This window comes from Nannobrachium achirus (assembly GCF_963921795.1).
Source record: "Nannobrachium achirus genome assembly, chromosome: 14".
Taxonomy (NCBI): domain Eukaryota; kingdom Metazoa; phylum Chordata; class Actinopteri; order Myctophiformes; family Myctophidae; genus Nannobrachium; species Nannobrachium achirus.
Window position 1 is genome coordinate 248,239 of NC_137821.1, and position 24,868 is coordinate 273,106.

Here is a 24,868-nt window from a genome sequence, read left to right on the forward strand (position 1 = left end):
AAAAAAAAAAGTGGGCGGGGCCTAATTGCGCAACAGCGCCCCCTACAAAATTTCAACGCAACAGCCCCACTAGACGGTTTCACCCACAAGTACAAAAATCGGTACACATCTGTATTGTGTCCGGACTCACAAAAAAGTCTCTCGGCGCCACGTCCGAAACCAAACAGGAAGTCAGCCATTTTGACTAATTAGTGGCGTTTTGGTGTATTTTTGGACGTTTTCATGTGTCGCACTTTAACGAACTCCTCCTAGGGGGTTAATCGGATCAACTTCAAGTTCGCTCGGCATACTCAAGACACCTTAACGATGAAAAGTTGTGCGAATCGTGAGTTTTCGTAAAACGGCGTGCCCGTGGCGTAGCGTCAAACTTCCTTCACCAAACAGGAAGTGCCCCCTCTTCTGATTGGTCCATACTTCATTGTTCCTTTTTTTGGCTGTTACTCATCAACCGTTTATCGTACAGAGTTGTGGCTGGTATCATATGACTTGATTAAGAGTCCTTAACCTTAATTGACGCTTCCTCCGCCAAACAGGAAGTGCCCTTCACCAAACAGGAAGTGCCTCTATAACTCATGAACCGTTTGTCGTACAGACTCGCGGCTGGTGTCATAACATTTTTTTTTTCTCAACATTTTTTTTCTCAATTTTTTTTCTCAAAAATTTTTTTTTCTCAAATTTTTTTTTTCTCAAATTTTTTTTTCTCAAATTTTTTTTTCTCAAATTTTTTTTTTCTCAATTTTTTTTTTCTTAATTTTTTTTTTCCTCAAAATTTTTTTTTCTCAAATATTTTTTTTCTCAAATTTTTTTTTTCTCAAATTTTTTTTTCTCAATTTTTTTTTCTCAAAACATTTTTTTCTCAAAAAATTTTTTTCTCAACATTTTTTTTTCTCAAATTTTTTTTTCTCAAATTTTTTTTTCTCAAATTTTTTTTCTCAAATTTTTTTTTGAGAAAAACGTTAAACTATCGTTAAAGTGCGACCCGTGATAGCGGCCAAAAATGCGCCAAAACGCCACTAATTAGTCGAAATGGCTGACTTCCTGTTTGGTTTCTGATTGGCTGCTGGCCTTGTGACGTGGGAAGAGCTCCGAGGGCCCGTCCATTGCTGCTTGCAGCTTTAATTAGGGCCCGAGCACACACAGTGTGAGGACCCTATTGTAATTGCAAAGATTATTATTATTAGGGCCCGAGCACACACAGTGTGAGGACCCTATTGTAATTGCAAAGATTATTATTATTCTTCCCCCTAAAGAATCGCGTTTTTGAGGCGCAAAACGTACTCCAAAAGTTGCGCAACTTTGCAAGCACATCACAAGTGGCGAAAAATTACGTATTTAAAAAAAAAAAAAAGTGGGCGGGGCCTAATTGCGCAACAGCGCCCCCTACAAAATTTCAACGCAACAGCCCCACTAGACGGTTTCACCCACAAGTACAAAAATCGGTACACATCTGTATTGTGTCCGGACTCACAAAAAAGTCTCTCGGCGCCACGTCCGAAACCAAACAGGAAGTCAGCCATTTTGACTAATTAGTGGCGTTTTGGTGTATTTTTGGACGTTTTCATGTGTCGCACTTTAACGAACTCCTCCTAGGGGGTTAATCGGATCAACTTCAAGTTCGCTCGGCATACTCAAGACACCTTAACGATGAAAAGTTGTGCGAATCGTGAGTTTTCGTAAAACGGCGTGCCCGTGGCGTAGCGTCAAACTTCCTTCACCAAACAGGAAGTGCCCCCTCTTCTGATTGGTCCATACTTCATTGTTCCTTTTTTTGGCTGTTACTCATCAACCGTTTATCGTACAGAGTTGTGGCTGGTATCATATGACTTGATTAAGAGTCCTTAACCTTAATTGACGCTTCCTCCGCCAAACAGGAAGTGCCCTTCACCAAACAGGAAGTGCCTCTATAACTCATGAACCGTTTGTCGTACAGACTCGCAGCTGGTGTCATAACATTTTTTTTTCTCAACATTTTTTTTTCTCAAAAATTTTTTTTTCTCAAAATTTTTTTTTTCTCAAATTTTTTTTTTCTCAAATTTTTTTTTCTCAAATTTTTTTTTTCTCAAATTTTTTTTTCTCATTTTTTTTTTCTCAATTTTTTTTTTCTTAATTTTTTTTTTCCTCAATTTTTTTTTCTCAAATTTTTTTTTTCTCAAATTTTTTTTCTCAAATTTTTTTTTTCTCAAATTTTTTTTTCTCAATTTTTTTTTCTCAAAACATTTTTTTCTCAAAACATTTTTTTCTCAACATTTTTTTTTCTCAAATTTTTTTTTTTCAAATTTTTTTTCTCAAATTTTTTTTCTCAAATTTTTTTTAGAGAAAAACGTTAAACTATCGTTAAAGTGCGACCCGTGATAGCGGCCAAAAATGCGCCAAAACGCCACTAATTAGTCGAAATGCCTGACTTCCTGTTTGGTTTCTGATTGGCTGCTGGCCTTGTGACGTGGGAAGAGCTCCGAGGGCCCGTCCATTGCTGCTTGCAGCTTTAATTAGGGCCCGAGCACACACAGTGTGAGGACCCTATTGTAATTGCAAAGATTATTATTATTCTTCCCCCTAAAGAATCGCGTTTTTGAGGCGCAAAACGTACTCCAAAAGTTGCGCAACTTTGCAAGCACATCACAAGTGGCGAAAAATTACGTATTTAAAAAAAAAAAAAAGTGGGCGGGGCCTAATTGCGCAACAGCGCCCCCTACAAAATTTCAACGCAACAGCCCCACTAGACGGTTTCACCCACAAGTACAAAAATCGGTACACATCTGTATTGTGTCCGGACTCACAAAAAAGTCTCTCGGCGCCACGTCCGAAACCAAACAGGAAGTCAGCCATTTTGACTAATTAGTGGCGTTTTGGTGTATTTTTGGACGTTTTCATGTGTCGCACTTTAACGAACTCCTCCTAGGGGGTTAATCGGATCAACTTCAAGTTCGCTCGGCATACTCAAGACACCTTAACGATGAAAAGTTGTGCGAATCGTGAGTTTTCGTAAAACGGCGTGCCCGTGGCGTAGCGTCAAACTTCCTTCACCAAACAGGAAGTGCCCCCTCTTCTGATTGGTCCATACTTCATTGTTCCTTTTTTTGGCTGTTACTCATCAACCGTTTATCGTACAGAGTTGTGGCTGGTATCATATGACTTGATTAAGAGTCCTTAACCTTAATTGACGCTTCCTCCGCCAAACAGGAAGTGCCCTTCACCAAACAGGAAGTGCCTCTATAACTCATGAACCGTTTGTCGTACAGACTCGCAGCTGGTGTCATAACATTTTTTTTTCTCAACATTTTTTTTTCTCAAAAATTTTTTTTTCTCAAAATTTTTTTTTTCTCAAATTTTTTTTTTCTCAAATTTTTTTTTCTCAAATTTTTTTTTTCTCAAATTTTTTTTTCTCATTTTTTTTTTCTCAATTTTTTTTTTCTTAATTTTTTTTTTCCTCAATTTTTTTTTCTCAAATTTTTTTTTTCTCAAATTTTTTTTCTCAAATTTTTTTTTTCTCAAATTTTTTTTTCTCAATTTTTTTTTCTCAAAACATTTTTTTCTCAAAACATTTTTTTCTCAACATTTTTTTTTCTCAAATTTTTTTTTTTCAAATTTTTTTTCTCAAATTTTTTTTCTCAAATTTTTTTTAGAGAAAAACGTTAAACTATCGTTAAAGTGCGACCCGTGATAGCGGCCAAAAATGCGCCAAAACGCCACTAATTAGTCGAAATGCCTGACTTCCTGTTTGGTTTCTGATTGGCTGCTGGCCTTGTGACGTGGGAAGAGCTCCGAGGGCCCGTCCATTGCTGCTTGCAGCTTTAATTATTATTATTCTTCCCCCTAAAGAATCGCGTTTTTGAGGCGCAAAACGTACTCCAAAAGTTGCGCAACTTTGCAAGCACATCACAAGTGGCGAAAAATTACGTATTTAAAAAAAAAAAAAAGTGGGCGGGGCCTAATTGCGCAACAGCGCCCCCTACAAAATTTCAACGCAACAGCCCCACTAGACGGTTTCACCCACAAGTACAAAAATCGGTACACATCTGTATTGTGTCCGGACTCACAAAAAAGTCTCTCGGCACCACGTCCGAAACCAAACAGGAAGTCAGCCATTTTGACTAATTAGTGGCGTTTTGGTGTATTTTTGGACGTTTTCATGTGTCGCACTTTAACGAACTCCTCCTAGGGGGTTAATCGGATCAACTTCAAGTTCGCTCGGCATACTCAAGACACCTTAACGATGAAAAGTTGTGCGAATCGTGAGTTTTCGTAAAACGGCGTGCCCGTGGCGTAGCGTCAAACTTCCTTCACCAAACAGGAAGTGCCCCCTCTTCTGATTGGTCCATACTTCATTGTTCCTTTTTTTGGCTGTTACTCATCAACCGTTTATCGTACAGAGTTGTGGCTGGTATCATATGACTTGATTAAGAGTCCTTAACCTTAATTGACGCTTCCTCCGCCAAACAGGAAGTGCCCTTCACCAAACAGGAAGTGCCTCTATAACTCATGAACCGTTTGTCGTACAGACTCGCGGCTGGTGTCATAACATTTTTTTTTCTCAACATTTTTTTTCTCAATTTTTTTTCTCAAAAATTTTTTTTTCTCAAATTTTTTTTTTCTCAAATTTTTTTTTCTCAAATTTTTTTTTCTCAAATTTTTTTTTCTCAAATTTTTTTTTTCTCAATTTTTTTTTTCTTAATTTTTTTTTCCTCAAAATTTTTTTTTCTCAATTTTTTTTTTCTCAAATTTTTTTTCTCAATTTTTTTTTTTCTCAAATTTTTTTTTCTCAATTTTTTTTTCTCAAAACATTTTTTTCTCAAAAAATTTTTTTCTCAACATTTTTTTTTCTCAAATTTTTTTTCTCAAATTTTTTTTCTCAAATTTTTTTTGGAGAAAAACGTTAAACTATCGTTAAAGTGCGACCCGTGATAGCGGCCAAAAATGCGCCAAAACGCCACTAATTAGTCGAAATGGCTGACTTCCTGTTTGGTTTCTGATTGGCTGCTGGCCTTGTGACGTGGGAAGAGCTCCGAGGGCCCGTCCATTGCTGCTTGCAGCTTTAATTCTTATTCTTATTCTTATTCCCCCGAATAAATCGCGTTTTTGAGCCGCAAAACGTACTCCAAAAGTTGCGCAACTTTGCACACACATCACAAGTGGCGAAAACTTTCGTATTTAAAAAAAATCAAAAGGGGGCGTGTCCTAATGGCTCAATAGCGCCCCCTACAAAACTTTGTGCCTCAAGCCCCACCATACGGTTTCACCTACATGTACGAAAATCGGTACACATCTGTATCATGTCAGGACTCACAAAAAAGTCTCTTGGCGCCATGTCCGATACCAAACAGGAAGTCAGCCATTTTGACTAATTAGTGGCGTTTTGGCGCATTTTTGGCCGTTTTCACGTGTCGCACTTTAACGAACTCCTCCTAGGGGGTTAATCGGATCAACTTCAAGTTCGCTCGGCATACTCAAGACACCTTAACGATGAAAAGTTGTGCGAATCGTGAGTTTTCATAAAACGGCGTGCCCGTGGCGAAGCATCAAACTTCCTTCGCCAAACAGGAAGTGCCCTTCACCAAACAGGAAGTGCCTCTATAAATCATGAACCGTTTGTCATACAGACTCGTGGCTGGTGTCATAAGACTTGATTAAGAGTCATTAACCATATTTGGCACTTCCTTCGCCAAACAGGAAGTGCCCTTCGCCAAACAGGAAGTGTCTCTTCATCTCATGAACCGTTTGTCGTACAGACGCATGGGTGGCATCATATGACTTGATTAAGAGTCCTTAACCTTAATTGGCACTTCCTTCGCCAAACAGGAAGTGCCCTTCGCCAAACAGGAAGTGCCTCTATAAATCATGAACCGTTTGTCGTACAGACGTGTGGGTGGCGTCATATGGCTTGATTAAGAGTCCTTCAGCTTAATTGGTTTAACTAGCCCCTCACCCTCTTCTGATTGGCTGCTGCCCCTTGTGATGTGGGTAGAGCTGCGAGGGCCCGGTCATCGCTGCTTGCAGCTTTAATTATTCTTATTTTCCCGCAAGTAAATCGCGTTTTTGAGGCACCAAACGTACTCCAAAAGTTGCGCAACTTTGCAAGGACATCACAAGTGGCGAAAATTTACGTAATTAAAAATAATCAAAAGGAGGCGTGGCCTAATGGCTCAACAGCGCCCCCTACAAAACTTCGTGCCTCAAGCCCCACCATACGGTTTCACCTACACGTACGAAAATCGGTATGTCCGGACTCACAAAAAAGTCTCTTGGCGCCATGTCCGAAACCAAACAGGAAGTCAGCTATTTTGACTAATTAGTGGCGTTTTGGTGCATTTTTGGCCGTTTTCACGGGTCGCACTTTAACGAACTCCTCCTAGGGGGTTAATCGGATCAACTTCACATTCGCTCGGCATACTCAAGACACCTTAACGATGAAAAGTTGTGCGAATCGTGAGTTTTCGTAAAACGGCGTGCCCGTGGCAAAGCGTCAAACTTCCTTCACCAAACAGGAAGTGCCCTTCGCCAAACAGGAAGTGCCTCTATAAATCATGAACCGTTTGTCGTACAGACTCGTGGCTGGTGTCATATGACTTGATTAAGAGTCCTTAACCATATTTGGCACTTCCCTCGCCAAACAGGAAGTGCCTTTCCCCAAACAGGAAGTGCCTCTTTATCTCAAGAACCGTTTGTCGTACAGACGTGTGGTTGGCGTCAAATGACTTGATTAAGAGTCCTTTACCATAATTGGGGCCCATTTCGCCAAACAGGAAGTGCCCCTCACCAAACAGGAAGTGCCTCTTTATATCAAGAACCGTTTGTCGTACAGACGTTTGGGCAGCGTCATATGACTTCATTAAGAGTCCTTAACCATAATTGGTGCTTCCTTTGCCAAACAGGAAGTGCCTCTTTATCTCATGAACCGTTTGTCGTACAGACGTGTGGGTGGTGTCATATGACTTGATTAAGAGTCCTTAAGCTTAATTGGTTTAACTAGCCCCGCCCCTTCTTCCGATTGGCTGCTGCCCCTTGTGATGTGGGTAGAGCTGCGAGGGCCCGGTCATCGCTGCTTGCAGCTTTAATTAGGGCCCGAGCACACACAGTGTGAGGACCCTATTGTAATTGCAAAGATTATTATTATTCTTCCCCCTAAAGAATCGCGTTTTTGAGGCGCAAAACGTACTCCAAAAGTTGCGCAACTTTGCAAGCACATCACAAGTGGCGAAAAATTACGTATTTAAAAAAAAAAAAAAGTGGGCGGGGCCTAATTGCGCAACAGCGCCCCCTACAAAATTTCAACGCAACAGCCCCACTAGACGGTTTCACCCACAAGTACAAAAATCGGTACACATCTGTATTGTGTCCGGACTCACAAAAAAGTCTCTCGGCGCCACGTCCGAAACCAAACAGGAAGTCAGCCATTTTGACTAATTAGTGGCGTTTTGGTGTATTTTTGGACGTTTTCATGTGTCGCACTTTAACGAACTCCTCCTAGGGGGTTAATCGGATCAACTTCAAGTTCGCTCGGCATACTCAAGACACCTTAACGATGAAAAGTTGTGCGAATCGTGAGTTTTCGTAAAACGGCGTGCCCGTGGCGTAGCGTCAAACTTCCTTCACCAAACAGGAAGTGCCCCCTCTTCTGATTGGTCCATACTTCATTGTTCCTTTTTTTGGCTGTTACTCATCAACCGTTTATCGTACAGAGTTGTGGCTGGTATCATATGACTTGATTAAGAGTCCTTAACCTTAATTGACGCTTCCTCCGCCAAACAGGAAGTGCCCTTCACCAAACAGGAAGTGCCTCTATAACTCATGAACCGTTTGTCGTACAGACTCGCGGCTGGTGTCATAACATTTTTTTTTTCTCAACATTTTTTTTCTCAATTTTTTTTCTCAAAATTTTTTTTTTCTCAAATTTTTTTTTCTCAAATTTTTTTTTCTCAAATTTTTTTTTCTCAAATTTTTTTTTCTCAAATTTTTTTTTCTCAAAATTTTTTTTTCTCAATTTTTTTTTTCTTAATTTTTTTTTTCCTCAAAATTTTTTTTTCTCAAATTTTTTTTTTCTCACATTTTTTTTCTCAAATTTTTTTTTTCTCAAATTTTTTTTTCTCAATTTTTTTTTCTCAAAACATTTTTTTCTCAAAAAATTTTTTTCTCAACATTTTTTTTTCTCAAATTTTTTTTTGAGAAAAACGTTAAACTATCGTTAAAGTGCGACCCGTGATAGCGGCCAAAAAGGCGCCAAAACGCCACTAATTAGTCGAAATGGCTGACTTCCTGTTTGGTTTCTGATTGGCTGCTGGCCTTGTGACGTGGGAAGAGCTCCGAGGGCCCGTCCATTGCTGCTTGCAGCTTTAATTATTATTATTCTTCCCCCTAAAGAATCGCGTTTTTGAGGCGCAAAACGTACTCCAAAAGTTGCGCAACTTTGCAAGCACATCACAAGTGGCGAAAAATTACGTATTTAAAAAAAAAAAAAAGTGGGCGGGGCCTAATGGCGCAACAGCGCCCCCTACAAAATTTCAACGCAACAGCCCCACTAGACGGTTTCACCTACACGTACGAAAATCGGTACACATCTGTATCGTGTCCGGACTCACAAAAAAGTCTCTCGGCGCCACGTCCGAAACCAAACAGGAAGTCAGCCATTTTGACTAATTAGTGGCGTTTTGGTGTATTTTTGGCCGTTTTCACGGGTCGCACTTTAACGAACTCCTCCTAGGGGGTTAATCGGATCAACTTCAAGTTCGCTCGGCATACTCAAGACACCTTAACGATGAAAAGTTGTGCGAATCGTGAGTTTTCGTAAAACGGCGTGCCCGTGGCGAAGGGTCAAACTTCCTTCACCAAACAGGAAGTGCCCCCTCTTCTGATTGGTCCTTACTTGATTGTTCCTTTTTTTGGCTGTTACTCATCAACCGTTTATCGTACAGAGTTGTGGCTGGTATCATATGACTTGACTAAGTGTCCTTCACCTTAATTGGTTTAACTAAGCCCCGCCCCCTCTTCTGATTGGCCGAAACTTGATTGTTCCTTTTTTGGCTGTTACTCATCAACCGTTTATCGTACAGAGTTGTGGCTGGTATCATATGACTTGATTAAGAGTCCTTAACCTTAATTGACGCTTCCTTCGCCAAACAGGAAGTGCCCTTCACCAAACAGGAAGTGCCTCTATAACTCATGAACCGTTTGTCGTACAGACTCGCGGCTGGTGTCATAATTTTTTTTTTCTCAACATTTTTTTTCTCCATTTTTTTTTCTCAAAAAATTTTTTTTCTCAAAAATTTTTTTTTCTCAAATTTTTTTTTTCTCAAATTTTTTTTTCTCAAATTTTTTTTTCTCAAATTTTTTTTTTCTCAAATTTTTTTTCTCAAATTTTTTTTTTCTCAAATTTTTTTTTCTCAAATTTTTTTTTTCTCAAATTTTTTTTCTCAAATTTTTTTTTTCTCAAATTTTTTTTTCTCAATTTTTTTTTCTCAAAATCTTTTTCTCAAATTTTTTTTTCTCAAAATTTTTTCTTTCTCAAATTTCTTTTTTCTTCAATTTTTTTTTCTCAATTTATTTTTTCTCAAATTTTTGTTTAATTTAATGCTAATGCTAACAAATGCTAATGCTAACACATGCTAATGCTAACAAATGCTAATGCTAACATGCAAATGCTAACACATGTTAATGCTAACAAATGCTAATGCTAACATGCTAATGCTAATGCTAATGCTAACAAATGCTAATGCTAACAAATGCTAATGCTAACATGCTAATGCTAACACATGCTAATGCTAACAAATGCTAATGCTAATGCTAACACATGCTAATGCTAACAAATGCTAATGCTAACATGCTAATGCTAACACATGCTAATACTGACACATGCTAATGCTAACACATGCTAATACTAATGCTAACAAATGCTAATGCTAACAAATGCTAATGCTAATGCTAACACATGCTAACGCTAATGCTAACAAATGCTAATGCTAACACATGCTAATGCTAACAAATGCTAATGCTAATGCTAACACATGCTAATGCTAACAAATGCTAACACATGCTAATAATAACAAATGTTAAAAAATGCTAATGCTAATGTTAACAAATGCTAATGCTAACACATGCTAATGCTAACAAATGCTAATGCTGATTCTTAAATTCTAATGCTAATTGGGTGCTACCCCTTGTGACGTGGGTAGATCTCCGAGGGCCCGGTCATTGCTGCTTGCAGCTTTAATTCATTATTATAATTACAATCATACCCTGCTCACCTGCAGGGAGAGAGTTAGGTGGCACCTCCCTAACCACCCAGACTATACCATCTCTAGTATGTGGGGCATCACACACGCACCATATTAACTCACCCTAACCCTAACCCTAACCCTAACCCATACACGCACCATATCAACTCACCCTAACCCTAACCCTAACCCTAACCCATACACGCACCATATCAACTCACCCTAACCCTAACCCTAACCCTAACCCTAACCCATACACGCACCATATCAACTCACCCTAACCCTAACCCTAACCCTAACCCATACACGCACCATATTAACTCACCAGAGTGCAGCCCGATGCGTATTTTGACTTTAATTTCAGGCATGTGTTTGATCTTAAAGGTTCCAATAGCGTGAAGAATGTCTAAAGACATGTTGGCCATTTCTCCTGCGTGACGATTTCCATTCCTGTTGGGAACGCCGGACGCACACATGTAGGCGTCTCCGATAGTCTCCACCTTAATGTAATAAAATAAATATTATTATATTATTACACCTGACACACACACACACACACACACACACACACACACACACACACACACACACACACACACACACACACACACACACACACACACACACACACACACATGTAGGCGTCGCCGATAGTCTCCACCTTAATGTAATATAATAATATAATAAATAACATTATAATACACCTGACACACACACACACACACACACACACACACACACACACACACACACACACACACACACACACACACACACACACACACACACACACACACACACGTAGGCGTCTCCGATCGTCTCCACCTTAAAATAATATGCAAATGAAATCTCATTAATAATAGCATACATTTTAATTGTAGTGTATTGAGCTATAGGGGCACCCGTAGTGTGGGGGATCCGGATATGAAGGTCACGTGATGTACCGGTGTTTTCATGTTGTTCTGTAACCCGCCTGAGACAGACATAGTAAATGATTGACTCGTTGATATTCTGAATCTGGTCCTCCTGTCAAGTTATTTCATAATCGAAGACATACATTACATGGTGTCAGAAGAAACATGGAGAGAATGGCACACTTTAAGCCACCACCGAATTTGAGTCTGGAGGGGAATCTGGCGGAGAACTGGAAGACGTGGCTGCAGCGTTATGAACTTTTCTGTGTGGCCAGTGGAGTAGCAGAGAAGTCAGAAACAGTGCAATGCGCCACGTTCCTGCACGTAGCGGGAGACGATGCCATAAAAGTGAGTAACACATTTGTGTCCGAGGCTGGAGGAACCGGGCAAATGTCAGCAATTTTAAAAGTCAGAAAACGCGAAAACAAGAGTGATTTAGTTTTTTCTTTGTTTTTCGTTTTTTTGATATGAACACAGTTTGAATATATTAGAGGGTTTTCATTCCATAAGATATCTTTATTAAGGTCGCTAAATGGCAAGATTAGTGTAGCAAAGTTGCCTCTTTGGGAGAGTTTTACTGCTGTTTTAGGAGGTGGAGAATTGAGCTCTTTAGATTTGCATAGCGATTTCACGGGAGCACGATTGGTTTAAGGAATGCATTGTCTCGTATTTCAGCACGCCCATACAGCGTGCTATCTGCTTGTAAACAGTCTACACAGTAACTAACTTCATCTCGCTAATGTTAACGGTTTGCTGAAGACAGTATTCTGGAAGGATTTTTTTTATGTATAGCCTACGTCGTGATCTCAGTCGCTCTTGGACGCACAAAGAAAACGTGGAAAATCGAAGCAGCGTGTTGAAAACGCTATGTCACTATGAGTTCTTGTGCTGGCATTACAGGCGTTACGCTCACTCGTCTGTAGTGAAAATAAAAGATACAGTTTCGCTACTCACCAAAACAAAGACGGATTTGGGGAGTTGAAAGCCTACTTTACTTGGTGGGAACACTCAGAGTCCCCAACATCGCGTCTAAAATACACTTTTTTATCAAGAGAACAGAATATTTCACCGGAAGGCAAAATTTGGTCAATGGACATTTCTATTGACAAGATCTGTAGAGGGCGGTGTGGAGTAACTAAAACCTCCTGTGAAAAAGTTTATTCTCTGGTATAAAAGTGTATTAAAGTGTATTTTAGACGTGAGGTGGGGGTTTCTGAGTGTTCCCACTAAGTAAAGTAGGCTTCCATCACCCTTACGCCGTCTTTGTTTTGTTGAGTAACAAACCGTATTTTATGTTTATTACATGCAGACGAGAGGGTGCTTTCCTTTCCTGCCTCGTAAGGGCTCATTGGTGACATAGCGTCAAGGCTCATTCTAACGCTGCTCTCCTCCTCCTCCTCCTCCTCCTAACACTGCTCCAGCTTGAATCGGTCGATGTTTCGGTCCTAAAGTTATTAATTGTTTCACTGGCTTTAAGCATTAAATAAATAACCTGCTGAGAGACTCTGAACTCACTTACTCAGCGTTTACAAATCATTAGTTCAAAAGTGAGTAGGCTTCTGAATAACGCAGTATTCTACAACCAAAAGAAGAAGAAAAAAAAAAACTAAAAGAAAAAGCTGCCTTCTCTGTCCTGCGGGGAAAACACAGATCTACAAGCCCACAACAGATCGGTTGTAAACTTGAAGATCTGCTATTTACGGTGCAGCACACTGGTGCGTGGACAATGACGCTCACAACCGCGACCACCGACTGTAAACAAATCAACGTGATGGATATAATTCCAGTGGATTTTATATTAAGAATGCACCAATGGATTGGATATACACAACACTTTTCCCTGTACCTTCAGAAGTTCAGAACGTGCCGAACTAAAAGGTAATAAATCGCGGGGGCGCCGTTTTTTATTGCAAAACTGGGACTACACATTTAGAGCACTGGTTCTCTAAGTGCTTGAGGGAGTTTTAGGGGGTCGCCAGCTAAATGATAGGAACCAAATGGACCCTTATGGGTATGGGTACACATGGAATGGGTCCATTTGGTTCCGTATACACTGCAGAACCTGATGCATGACAAACTGGGGGTCCTTGAAATGTAAATGGTTGAGAATCAATGATAGAGGCTTGGACATTAAAATGGGGGTCCCTGGCGTATCTTTTCAAGTGGGGGTCCATGGGCTAATCTGTCCATTTGGGGGTCCTTGACATTAAGATTACAAGTAGACCAACACATGATGTGTGCCATCTAAATGATAGGAACACCAGGTGCATGTGTTATAGCAGCTTTGCAAAGTACAAGTACAAGATCTGCTAAGTGGGTAATGTATATGTTTTGCAATAATAATCTAAATCTAGTCTACTAAATAACTAGTAGTTTTAAATAATTGTAGTGGAATAAAAGTACAACATTTGAAGTTGACAGCTATACAACTGTGGAGGTGGTTTGATTTGGGGGGAGTGATTTAGGGGTGTAGACAAGTACCTATTGTCCCTCCCATTGTCACACCCACGTCTGGCTACCTAGAGGTGTAAAAATGTTTCTTGCTTTCAAATGGCCTTTTAAGCCCTTTGGGTTTTATGGTGCAACAAGTTTAAAATGTCAATAACTTCTTCAAATATGCTCCAATTTCAACAAATGATACATAATATTAAAGCTTAGATTCTGTACTTGGATAATATGTACAAAAACGAAAAATGACCAATGCAGACATAAGGAACAAAGTACCAGACCTAGTCACATTTGTCTTCACGGAGGATGAGAGGAACAAGATTGATGTGTTGAAAAGGAAATTCAGGGAATACTGTGAGCCTCGGAAGAATATGCCCTACATAAGGCACATGTTTTTCACCCGTGCACAAGGTCCGTCAGAAACAATAGATGCCTATGTAACTGACCTGAAAAATAAAGCTAAATACTGTGAATTTGGCGACCTATGTGACTCACTGATACGTGACAGAATTGTCTGTGGGATACGTGATGACCAAATGAAAGCCAGACTGCTCAGAGAGGCTGATCTCACGTTAGATAAAGCACTTGATATGTGCCATGCCAGTGAAATAACGTTCACCCAGATGAAAGCTTTGCATGATGAAGTGGAAGTGCACAAAATAAACACAGCAAAGGCTAACAAAAAAGGAAGCAGCTTCACAAGAGAAAGCCCAATGACAAGTGAAAATAAAATTGACTGTGATCGATGTGGCTACAAACATGAACAAGGAAAGTGTCCAGCTTACGGCCTGGCGTGCAGGAAATGTGACAGAAAAAATCACTTTGCAAAAATGTGTCGTGCAAATAGTCAACACAAAAATAAGAAAATGCACGTTGTGGAACAGAAGCATGACAGTGATAATGGTGATGAAGAGGAGATGTTCATTGGAACAATAGAAATGAGAAGCATTAAAGCTGTTGAAAATGCAAAAAGTGACCAAGACAGATGGTCTGAAGAGCTGTTAATAAACAAGAAAAAGGTCACGTTGGAGCTGATTGTAACGTCATGTCAGCCAAAACATTTAACATGTTAGATGTCGGCAGCAAGCTGCGTGCATCCAGTTGCAAGTTGGTGGCATACTCAGGCCACAAGATGGAGCCCTTGGGCCAAGCATCAGTCACATGTCTCTACAAGGGTCAAAAACACAGCATTGACTTTGAGATTATAGAGAGAGATGCTCCAGCGATCCTAGGAAGAGAAACAAGCACACAGCTGAAAATGGTGAAAAGGCTGTATAGCATGGAAAAAGAAGGCACAATGCTGAAAGACTATGAGCATCTGTTCTCTGGGCTTGGCTGCTTACCAGGTGAGCACAGCATTAAAATAGACCCTGAAATAAGACCAGTGATACATGCACCCAGAAGGATCCCAGTTGCTCTGAGGGACAGAGTGATTGAGCAGCTTCACAAAATGGAGCAATCGGATGTAATCACAAGGCAACATGAGCCAACACAGTGGGTGAACAGTATGGTGACAGTAGTCACGCCCAAGAAGATAAGGATTTGTATGGATCCTAAAGATCTGAACACAGCGATAAGAAGAGAGCACTATCCACTCCTCACAGTGGAGGAAGTGGTGTCACGCATGCCAAATGCAAAATACTTCTCTGTGTTGGATGCAAACCAGGGATTTTATCAAATAAAACTAGATGAGGAGAGCTCCAAGCTGTGCACGTTTAACACACCCATTGGAAGGTACCGCTTCAAGAGGCTTCCCTTTGGCATCTCGTCAGCGAGCGAGGTGTTTCAGAGAGCTGTGGCGCAGATGATCGAGGGGTTGGATGGTGTGGTCAACATCATTGATGATCTGCTGGTGTGGGGGGACACATTGGAGCAACACGATCAGAGACTGATGAAGCTGCTCCAGAGAGCAGACGAGAATGGACTGAGGTTCAATAAGAGCAAGTGCAAATTCAGGATGACAGAGGTCAAGTACATTGGCCATACACTCAGTGCAGATGGGCTGAAGCCTGATGATGAAAAGATAAGAGCCATTGTCCAAATACCCCCACCTGCTGACAAGCCTGCATTATTGAGGTTCATGGGAATGGTTCAATATCTAGCTAAATTCATTCCTAATCTGTCTGAAATATCTGCCCCTCTGAGGACGCTGTTGCAGGGAGAAACAGAATGGCACTGGGAGGAGCCTCAACGTGAGAGCTTTGAAATGCTGAAGTTGCTGATCACTGGAGCTCCAACTCTAAAATATTATGATGTCAACAAGGCTGTGACGCTGTCTGTGGATGCCAGCTCTGAGGGAATCGGAGCTGTAATACTGCAGGATGAGCGACCTGTGGCATATGGCTCAAGGGCGCTCACAGATTGTCAACGCAGGTACGCTCAGATTGAAAAAGAGCTCCTAGCCAATGTGTACGGATGCGAAAAATTTCATCAATATCTATATGGCAGAGAGATCCAAGTCGAAAGCAATCACAAGCCACTGGAAAGCATTTTCAAAAAGCCACTGCACCAGGCTCCCATGAGACTGCAAAGAATGCTGCTGCGACTTCAAAAGTACAACATTGCAGTGTCATACAAGCCAGGAAAGGAGCTTCACATTGCGGATGCTTTGAGCCGTGCTTATCTACGTGAGCAGAAAGAGGATCTTCTGGAAGAGGAACTTCAGGTGAACTGGGTCACGCCACAGTTGCCTGTCTCAGAAGAAAAGCAGGAGGTGTTTAGAAATGCAACTGCACAGGACCCAGTACTGCAGGAACTAAAGAACATGACAATGCGTGGCTGGCCTAAAGACAGATCTGCTGTGTCAGCGAATCTGCAACCGTTCTGGACATTCAGAGAGGAGATCAGTTTTGCCTCTGGTCTGCTATTCAAGTCAGAGAAGCTCATTGTGCCACTGCAACTGAGACCAGAGATGCTTGAAAAAATACATGAGTCACACTTGGGCGTGGTCAAATGCAAAGAAAGGGCCAGAGATGTGCTTTATTGGCCAGGCATGTCTGCCCAAATTGAGCAAGTTGTTGCCCAGTGTGCTGTCTGCAATGAGCACAGGAGTAGCAATCAAAAAGAGCCACTGATCTCACATCCACTGCCAAATAGACCATGGGAGAAGGTTGGCACCGACATGTTTCACAGCAATGGATCGGAGTATCTGCTATGTGTCGACTACTTCTCAAAATTCCCAGAGATAATGAGGCTGAGTGACACCACAAGTAAGGGCATTATAACTGCTATGAAGTCCATATTTGCCAGGCACGGGATTGCTAATGTTCTGGTCAGTGACAATGCTCCTCAGTACGCCAGTGCAGAATTCAAGAGCTTTGCAGAGAGCTGGGAGTTCAATCATGTCACCTCAAGTCCACACTATGCGCAGTCAAATGGACTGGCAGAAAAAGCTGTGCAAACTGTGAAAAGGTTGCTCAAAAAGTCTGGTGACCCTTACATAGCGCTTCTGGAGTACCGAAATACACCACTGGAAGGTGTGGGCCTGTCACCTGCCCAGATGCTGATGGGGCGTCGGTTGAGGACAAAACTGCCAGCGTCCACTTCACAACTCACCTCTGAAGGTGCGCTCAGTGTTCACAACAAGCTGAAGGTGAAGCAAGCTAAACAGAAAAGCTACTATGATCGTCATGCTAAAAGCCTGCCAGAGCTGCATGCTGGAGAAAATGTGAGGATGCAGTCTGGAAACAGCTGGAAGCCAGCTGTAGTCATGAGTGAGCACGAACAACCACGTTCCTATGTGGTACGTACACCTGAAGGCAAGATGTTCAGAAGGAACAGGAGACATCTCAGGGAGACTGCTGAGAGAGAGTTTCCATCCTCAGCTGATGAGCAAGACATAAATGTGGATATGGACTGTGACAACCCAAGCTTTGTTACTCAGGACAATTCATGTGCGCAGACCTTGACACACACTCCCTAGGGAAACAGTGACACTGCTGACTCTCTCAAGCAGCCTTATTGCACTAGATCAGGGAGACTGATCAAAACTCCAGCAAGGTTTAAGGAGTAGGGACTTTTGGGACTTGGGAAGTTATGTTGCATTGTTACTGATGTGATGTTTATCTTTACTGCAGTACTGTGGTTACTAGGAGTATTTGCATATTATATATATATTTTTGTTTTGTTTTGCTATTTGTTATTTTGTGCTGTGCACAAGTACCTTTGTTTATATATAGATTGGTGGATATGTTTCTTCACTGTCTTTTGTTGATGTGTGATGCCTTCCTCTGTTAAAAAAAAAAAACTTAAGGAGGAGGATGTAGTGTATTGAGCTATAGGGGCACCCGTAGTGTGGGGGATCCGGATATGAAGGTCACGTGATGTACCGGTGTTTTCATGTTGTTCTGTAACCCGCCTGAGACACACATAGTAAATGATTGACTCGTTGATATTCTGAATCTGGTCCTCCTGTCAAGTTATTTCATAATCGAAGACATACATTACAATAATACTCTCCTATCAGTTAATAAATATAACATATTTTATTGGAAATAGATTAAAACATGTCAAATTTGTTGTGTCAGGGACCACAAGATGTGTTGTTTTTATAATGTTTACCAACTATTTTATAGATTTGACAATAACAGATCTACAAGCTCACAACACGTTGCATTAGTGAAGTGTTTCTCAACCACTGTGCCTGGGGACCTTTGGTGTGCCCCTGAGAAGGGTCAAGTGTGCCCCTTGAAACTGCTTGAAAGCCAGTATTGTATTTATCATTTTTAAAAATGATTTAAACTAGTGAAAACAGCAGATCTACAAGCACACAACGCCTCGCACCGCGAGGCGTTGTGTGCTTGTAGATCTGCTGTTTTCACTACTGTTGTGTGACAGCCTTGTATGATGAAGCAGGGCTTTACTTTGTGAAGAAACATACACATTTGAAACTTGGAGATTCAAGGTTTCTTCCCGACAGTGAGGATATTTACACCCCCGTATTATGTTGGTGTGACCATGGATTCTTGTATTATGTTGGTGTGACCATGGATTCTTGTATTATGTTGGTGTGACCATGGATTCTTGTATTATGTTGGTGTGACCATGGATTCTTGTATTATGTTGGTGTGACCATGGATTCTTGTATTATGTTGGTGTGACCATGGATTCTTGTATTATGTTGGTGTGACCATGGATTCTTGGGACATGAAAAGTGTGACCATGCAGAAAAAAGGTTGAGAAACACTGCATTATTGAAGTGTTTCTCTCTTGTTGGTTTGGAGGTTCATTTCAACACTGTGCCAAATGGTGATAATGTACCATTATGGTATATGATATATTAATGTCTATATGACATATATGATAATATACCATATGATATATTAATGTCTATATATATATGACATATATGATAATATACCATATGATAATATACCATATGATATATGATATATTAATGTCTATATATATGACATATATGATAATATACCATATATGATATATGATATATTAATGTCTATATATATGACATATATGATAATATACCATATATGATATATGATATATTAATGTCTATATATATGACATATATGATAATATACCATATATGATATATGATATATTAATGTCTATATATATGACATATATGATAATATACCATATATGATAATATACCATATTATATATGATATATTAATGTCTATATATATGACATATATGATAATGTACCATATATGATGATGAACCATATATGATAATATACCATATATGATAATATACCATATGATATATGATATATTAATGGCTATATATATGACATATAGAGCATCGCAGTTGAAGCCCCACCCTGTCCTCACTCTGGTGTCGGAAGCGTTTTCCCCATTCATTTCTTCCATAGACATTTCATAAAGTATTTATTTAAACGTTTTTAAGCCTTGGACAAAGCCACCTCGGCTGGAGAGGAATCATGACAATATTCACGTTTTTTTGAATGCAGAGATTCATTTGAAAGCTGAAAAAAAGGGCAGGGTACAAGACTGTGTACATCATTATTTTTAAAATAGCGGAAACTACATTCCCAGAATGCATTGCGAATGACACTTGTTTCCTGAAATATAGCCCTCAAATCACGCTCAGTTTAGTTATCCAGGCCAGCATATGGCCTGACATGTAGTGCCTGACATGTAGTGATTGTCATCTCTGTGGACTCTCTTATCGTCATCTTTAACACAGTGCATCATATTTGTATATATATGACATCTGACGTGGGAAAAGTTACATCATCAGTATTTGATACAATGGAAAAACACACAAGGCAAGGTTTTTGAGCTTAAAAGCCAGATTAGATCATAAAATGACCAAAAGTTTTTTTTTAAAGTGGAATATCCCTTTAAGTAGTTATGCGATTTGAACCATTTCATCGTTAATGACTCATTAGAATATAATTAGTCATGAATTATTCATGATCTAATTATTAGATCATGAATTATTCATGAATTATTCATGATCTAATTATTGGATCATGAATTATTCATGAATTATTCATGATCTAATTATTAGATCATGAATTATTCATGAATTATTCACCTTGTAGACGTCGTGGGAAGCGATGATGGCGTCGAAGGTGGTGTACATGTCATTTAGGAGGTCAACGACCTGAAGAAGAACAACAACAACATGTTAATAATAAATGGTGCTAATCTCACCTCTATGGGTTCATGTTAATAGTAAATTGATTGATTGATTGATTGATTGATTGATTGATTGAAGAATTTATTAAAAGTATTTTGACAGGTATTTGGGTATCATAGTGGTGTAGTGTATCTTGTACACCAGGCCCATTGCAAGTTGCTGTACTCTGTCATCTACTCTGAGCCACCCCACTCTTGTACTAATCTCACCTCTATGGGTTCATGTTAATAGTAAATGGTACTAATCTCACCTCTATGGGTTCATGTTAATAGTAAATGGTACTAATCTCACCTCTATGGGTTCATGTTAATACTAAATGGTACTAATCTCACCTCTATGGGTTCAAGTTAATAGTAAATGGTACTAATCTCACCTCTATGGGTTCATGTTAATAATAAATGGTACTAATCTTACCTCTATGGGTTCATGTTAATAGTAAATGGTACTAATCTCATGGGTTCATGTTAATAGTAAATGGTACTAATCTCACCTCTATGGGTTCATGTTATAAATGGTACTAATCTCACCTCTATGGGTTCATGTTAATAGTAAATGGTACTAATCTCACCTCTATGGGTTCATGTTAATAATAAATGGTACTAATCTTACCTCTATGGGTTCATGTTAATAATAAATGGTGCTAATCTCACCTCTATGGGTTCATGTTAATAGTAAATGGTACTAATCTCACCTCTGTGGGTTCATGTTAATAATAAATGGTACTAATCTTACCTCTATGGGTTCATGTTAATAATAAATGGTGCTAATCTCACCTCTATGGGTTCATGTTAATAGTAAATGGTACTAATCTTACCTCTATGGGTTCATGTTAATAGTAAATGGTGCTAATCTTACCTCTATGGGTTCATGTTAATAATAAATGGCACTCATCTTACCTCTATGGGTTCATGTTAATAATAAATGGTACTAATCTTACCTCTATGGGTTCATGTTAATAGTAAATGGTACTAATCTTACCTCTATGGGTTCATGTTAATAGTAAATGGTACTAATCTCACCTCTATGGGTTCATGTTAATAATAAATGGTACTAATCTCACCTCTATGGGTTCATGTTAATAGTAAATGGTACTAATCTCACCTCTATGGGTTCATGTTAATAATAAATGGTACTAATCTTACCTCTATGGGTTCACTCAGAGCAGAGATGGTGGTAAACCCAACAATGTCGCTGAAATAAAGGGTTGATTCTGCGTAGTGTTCGGGTTCCACTGGTTTGCCTTTCTTTAACGCCTGAGCCACCGACCTGGAAGTGTTAAAGATATCAGTAATAGTTAGTTAGTTTAATTTTATTGTCCACAATGTGGAAATTTGTCTTTAGTCTCATATACATTTACAACAATAAAACAACAGATAACAGTAACAAACATTAACACACAAAGCATCTTTAAGGCCATTCAGAAGGACAACATTGGCATATGTGAAAAGAGCAGGCAGATCAACGAGACATGACATCATTCATTGCCTTAATGGCATTTGGAATGAATGATTGTTTAAAACATTACGGCTACGGTGTGCCCAAGCTGTTCTATAGCGTCTACCAGAGGGAAGTAAGTCAAACTCCCTATGGAGTGGGTGAGAGGGATCATTTATTATCTTGACAGCTTTTTTCCTAAGCACTTCATTGTAGATACAACTTAATTGTTTTTGTTTTTTCCCTATGATTCTTGATGCTAGATTTATTATTCTCTGCAGCTTGCCTCTACATCGTATGTTCAGATTACCGTACCACATTGCCATGTTGAAGGTTAAGATTCCCTCTATGAGGTTCTTATAAACCGTTTCCATGATGTGCTTGCTCACCCTGAAAGAGTTGAGCTGCGTAAAAGGTGGAGACGTTGGTTACAGGATTTAAAAAATATAGTCAGTGTTGTCCCTGAAGTTAAGGTTATGTTAATAGATACTTCAACAGGGGGTCCAGGACCCTTAGGGTAATGTTAATAAATACTTCAACAGGGGGTCCAGGACCCTTAGGGGGTCCTCAGAGTTACTACACCGACCTGGAAGGGTTAAAGATATCAGTAATGTTAATACATACTTTAGTGCAGGGGTCTTCAACAGGGGGTCCGGGACCCCTAGGGGGTCCTCAGAGTTACTACAGGGGGTCCGCCCAAATCTTTGTGCGATAGGATAATTATTTTAAATCAACAACTTGAACCCTCGCATCCCTAGAGGAGAACTTTAGCCAAAAATATTTTAGGCAAATAGTTTTGGTGTAGAGCCAGCGGTTAAGTGGTTAAATCTCTGAAATCCATCCTAGCGATGACAGTGCTGTCAAACTAGTCTATGAATCTGCTGCACAATTTTATACAATATGTGTTGGGGGTCCCTGCTTCATCTCCATATCAGCTAAGGGGTCCTTGGTATGCAGGCAGGCAGGCAGGCAGGCAGGCAGGCAGGCAGGCAGGCAGACAGACAGACAGACAGACAGACAGACAGACAGACAGACAGACAGACAGAAAGTCTTACTTTGGCAGAAGTTGACTGATCAGTTTCTCTGTCTTGTTGCGTTCCACTTCCAGTTCATCAGTTCTTTCTCTGATCAGATCCTCCAGGTTGGAGCTGTATTGTTCCAACATCCTCAGCATGGAGTCTATGATGTTGGCTCTCTTCCCCTTGTTAATGCCTTTAAACTGGAACGATATCATTAATGTACTATTAATGTTAATGCCTTTAAACTGTAATAACACACAATATTAATGTAATATTAACGTATTGTTCCAACATCCTCAGCATGGAGTCTATGCTGTTGGCTCTCTTCCCCTTGTTAATGCCTTTAAACTGGAACGACATAATTAATGTACTATTAATGCCTTTAAACTGGAACATTAATGTAATTGATAGAATAGAAATGTATGATATGTTTTTGTTGTAAACATGTAGCATTTTGTTTAATGTCAAAGTCTCTATAATGCCTTATTACGTCACAGCATCGATCACCCTCTGTGAGTCACTGCTTCAATGCATAATTATTCTCTCTCGGCCAGCTGTGGGTCTGGCAGTCTACAGGTGTCGTGAGGTCGCACCTACAGTGTATATTGGAAGAGCTCAGACCAATCAGTCCTTTTGATGTAAACTTCTCTTGATCTATTGTAACTCTTTAAAGGTGTAACAGTAAATGAAATCATATCGGACAACCACCTTGATATTTGCTGTCTTACAGAGACATGGCTAAGTGAGCTCGATTATGTCAGTCTCAATACAGCCACCCCGCCAAGTCACACGAATACACATATTCCTCGTGACACAGGACAGGACAGGAGGTGGAGTTGCAGCCATCTTCAGCTCCAGTTTGGCTATTAGTCCAGGAACCAAACCTACTTATAAGTCATTTGAAAGCCTAGTTCTTAATCTTTCACATCCAAGCTGGAAATCATCACAGCCAGTATTATTTGTCACAGTGTACCGCCCACCTGGCGCTTACACTCTATTTCTATCTGAATTCTCAGAATTCTTGTCAAGTCTGGTCCTCGCCTCTAATAAGATTATTTTAAATGGGGATCTAAACGTACACATTGATGTAGAAACTGATAGCCTTGGTAAGGCATTCAGTTCATTAATCGACTCTATCGGTTTCTCCCAGTGTGTAGATAAACCTACACACATTGCCAACCATACCCTTGACCTTGTTTTGGTGTATGGCATTGAAATCGAACATCTCGTGGTCTTCCCACATGATAAGGAACTCTCCGATCACTATTTGATCACCTTTGAGTTCACACTATTGGACTACCCACCATTGGACACACATGTCCTTGGTAGAAGTCTATCCGATAAAGCTATAAATAAATTCAAGGAAAAATTGCCATTAGCCATTAGTCCAATATACTTCAACCAAGTTGAAGATTTGTATACTTATAGTCCCTCTCAGACTGATCACCTTGTCGACAATGTCACAAGCTCGCTTCTTACGACACTTGATTCTGTTGCTCCTCTTAAAAAGAAGGTAATAAAGCAACAGAGGTTAGCCCCCTGGTATAACAATGAAACCAGAAGCCTTAAGCGAGCCTCACGCAAACTGGAAAAAATATGGCGTTCAGCCAAACGGGACGAATCCTGTATAGCATGGCAGAATAGCCTTAAAGGAGTAGTTCACCACTTTTCAACCTGTCTTCATATAATAGGTCCTCACTAATGGTCATGATAAAATATCACAATTTTTTTCTACTTAGTCCAAGTCTCCTAGGAGAGCTGTGGGAAGTTCAGAATCCATAGTCTTGTGACATCATAATTTTCCAAAAAAAAAAATGTATCAATATTTTTGAAAAAAAAAAAAAAAAGATTTTTATTATCGCGAGTATGGGTTTCTGACCTGCCCACAGCCCTCCTCTGAAAAAAAAAAAAAAAAAAAAAAAGCTATTTTTGAGTGAGGATCAATTATATGAACATAGGTTGAAAAGTGGTGGAGTGCCCCTTTAAGCTATATAGAAGGGCCCTTTGCAATGCCCGAACTGCCTATTATTCAACCCTAATAGAGGAAAATAAAAAATAATCCCAAGTTCCTTTTTGACACCATAGCCGGGCTGACAAAAGGCCATGACTCTGTGAAGCAGCGTATCCCTCTAACTCTCAGTGGTAATGACTTCATGGGATTTTTTAATGATAAAATCAAGAAAATCAGAGATCAAATTGATGATCTTCTGCTTTTGTC

At 39.8% G+C, this 24,868-nt stretch overlaps 1 protein-coding gene across 1 annotated transcript in view; it reads right to left on the reverse strand.

Moving 5' to 3' along the window:
• Nucleotides 1-24,868, reverse strand: part of LOC308298639 (retinal guanylyl cyclase 2-like) — a gene marked incomplete at its 5' end in the record, with an annotated part of 94,652 nt that overhangs the window by 24,195 nt on the left and 45,589 nt on the right. The window contains 4 exons of the mRNA XM_080742282.1: nt 10,531-10,705; nt 20,093-20,161; nt 21,340-21,463; nt 22,687-22,850. Of these exons, the coding sequence (XP_080598408.1) occupies nt 10,531-10,705; nt 20,093-20,161; nt 21,340-21,463; nt 22,687-22,850 (532 nt within the window). The remainder of the gene's footprint in view (nt 1-10,530; nt 10,706-20,092; nt 20,162-21,339; nt 21,464-22,686; nt 22,851-24,868) is intronic.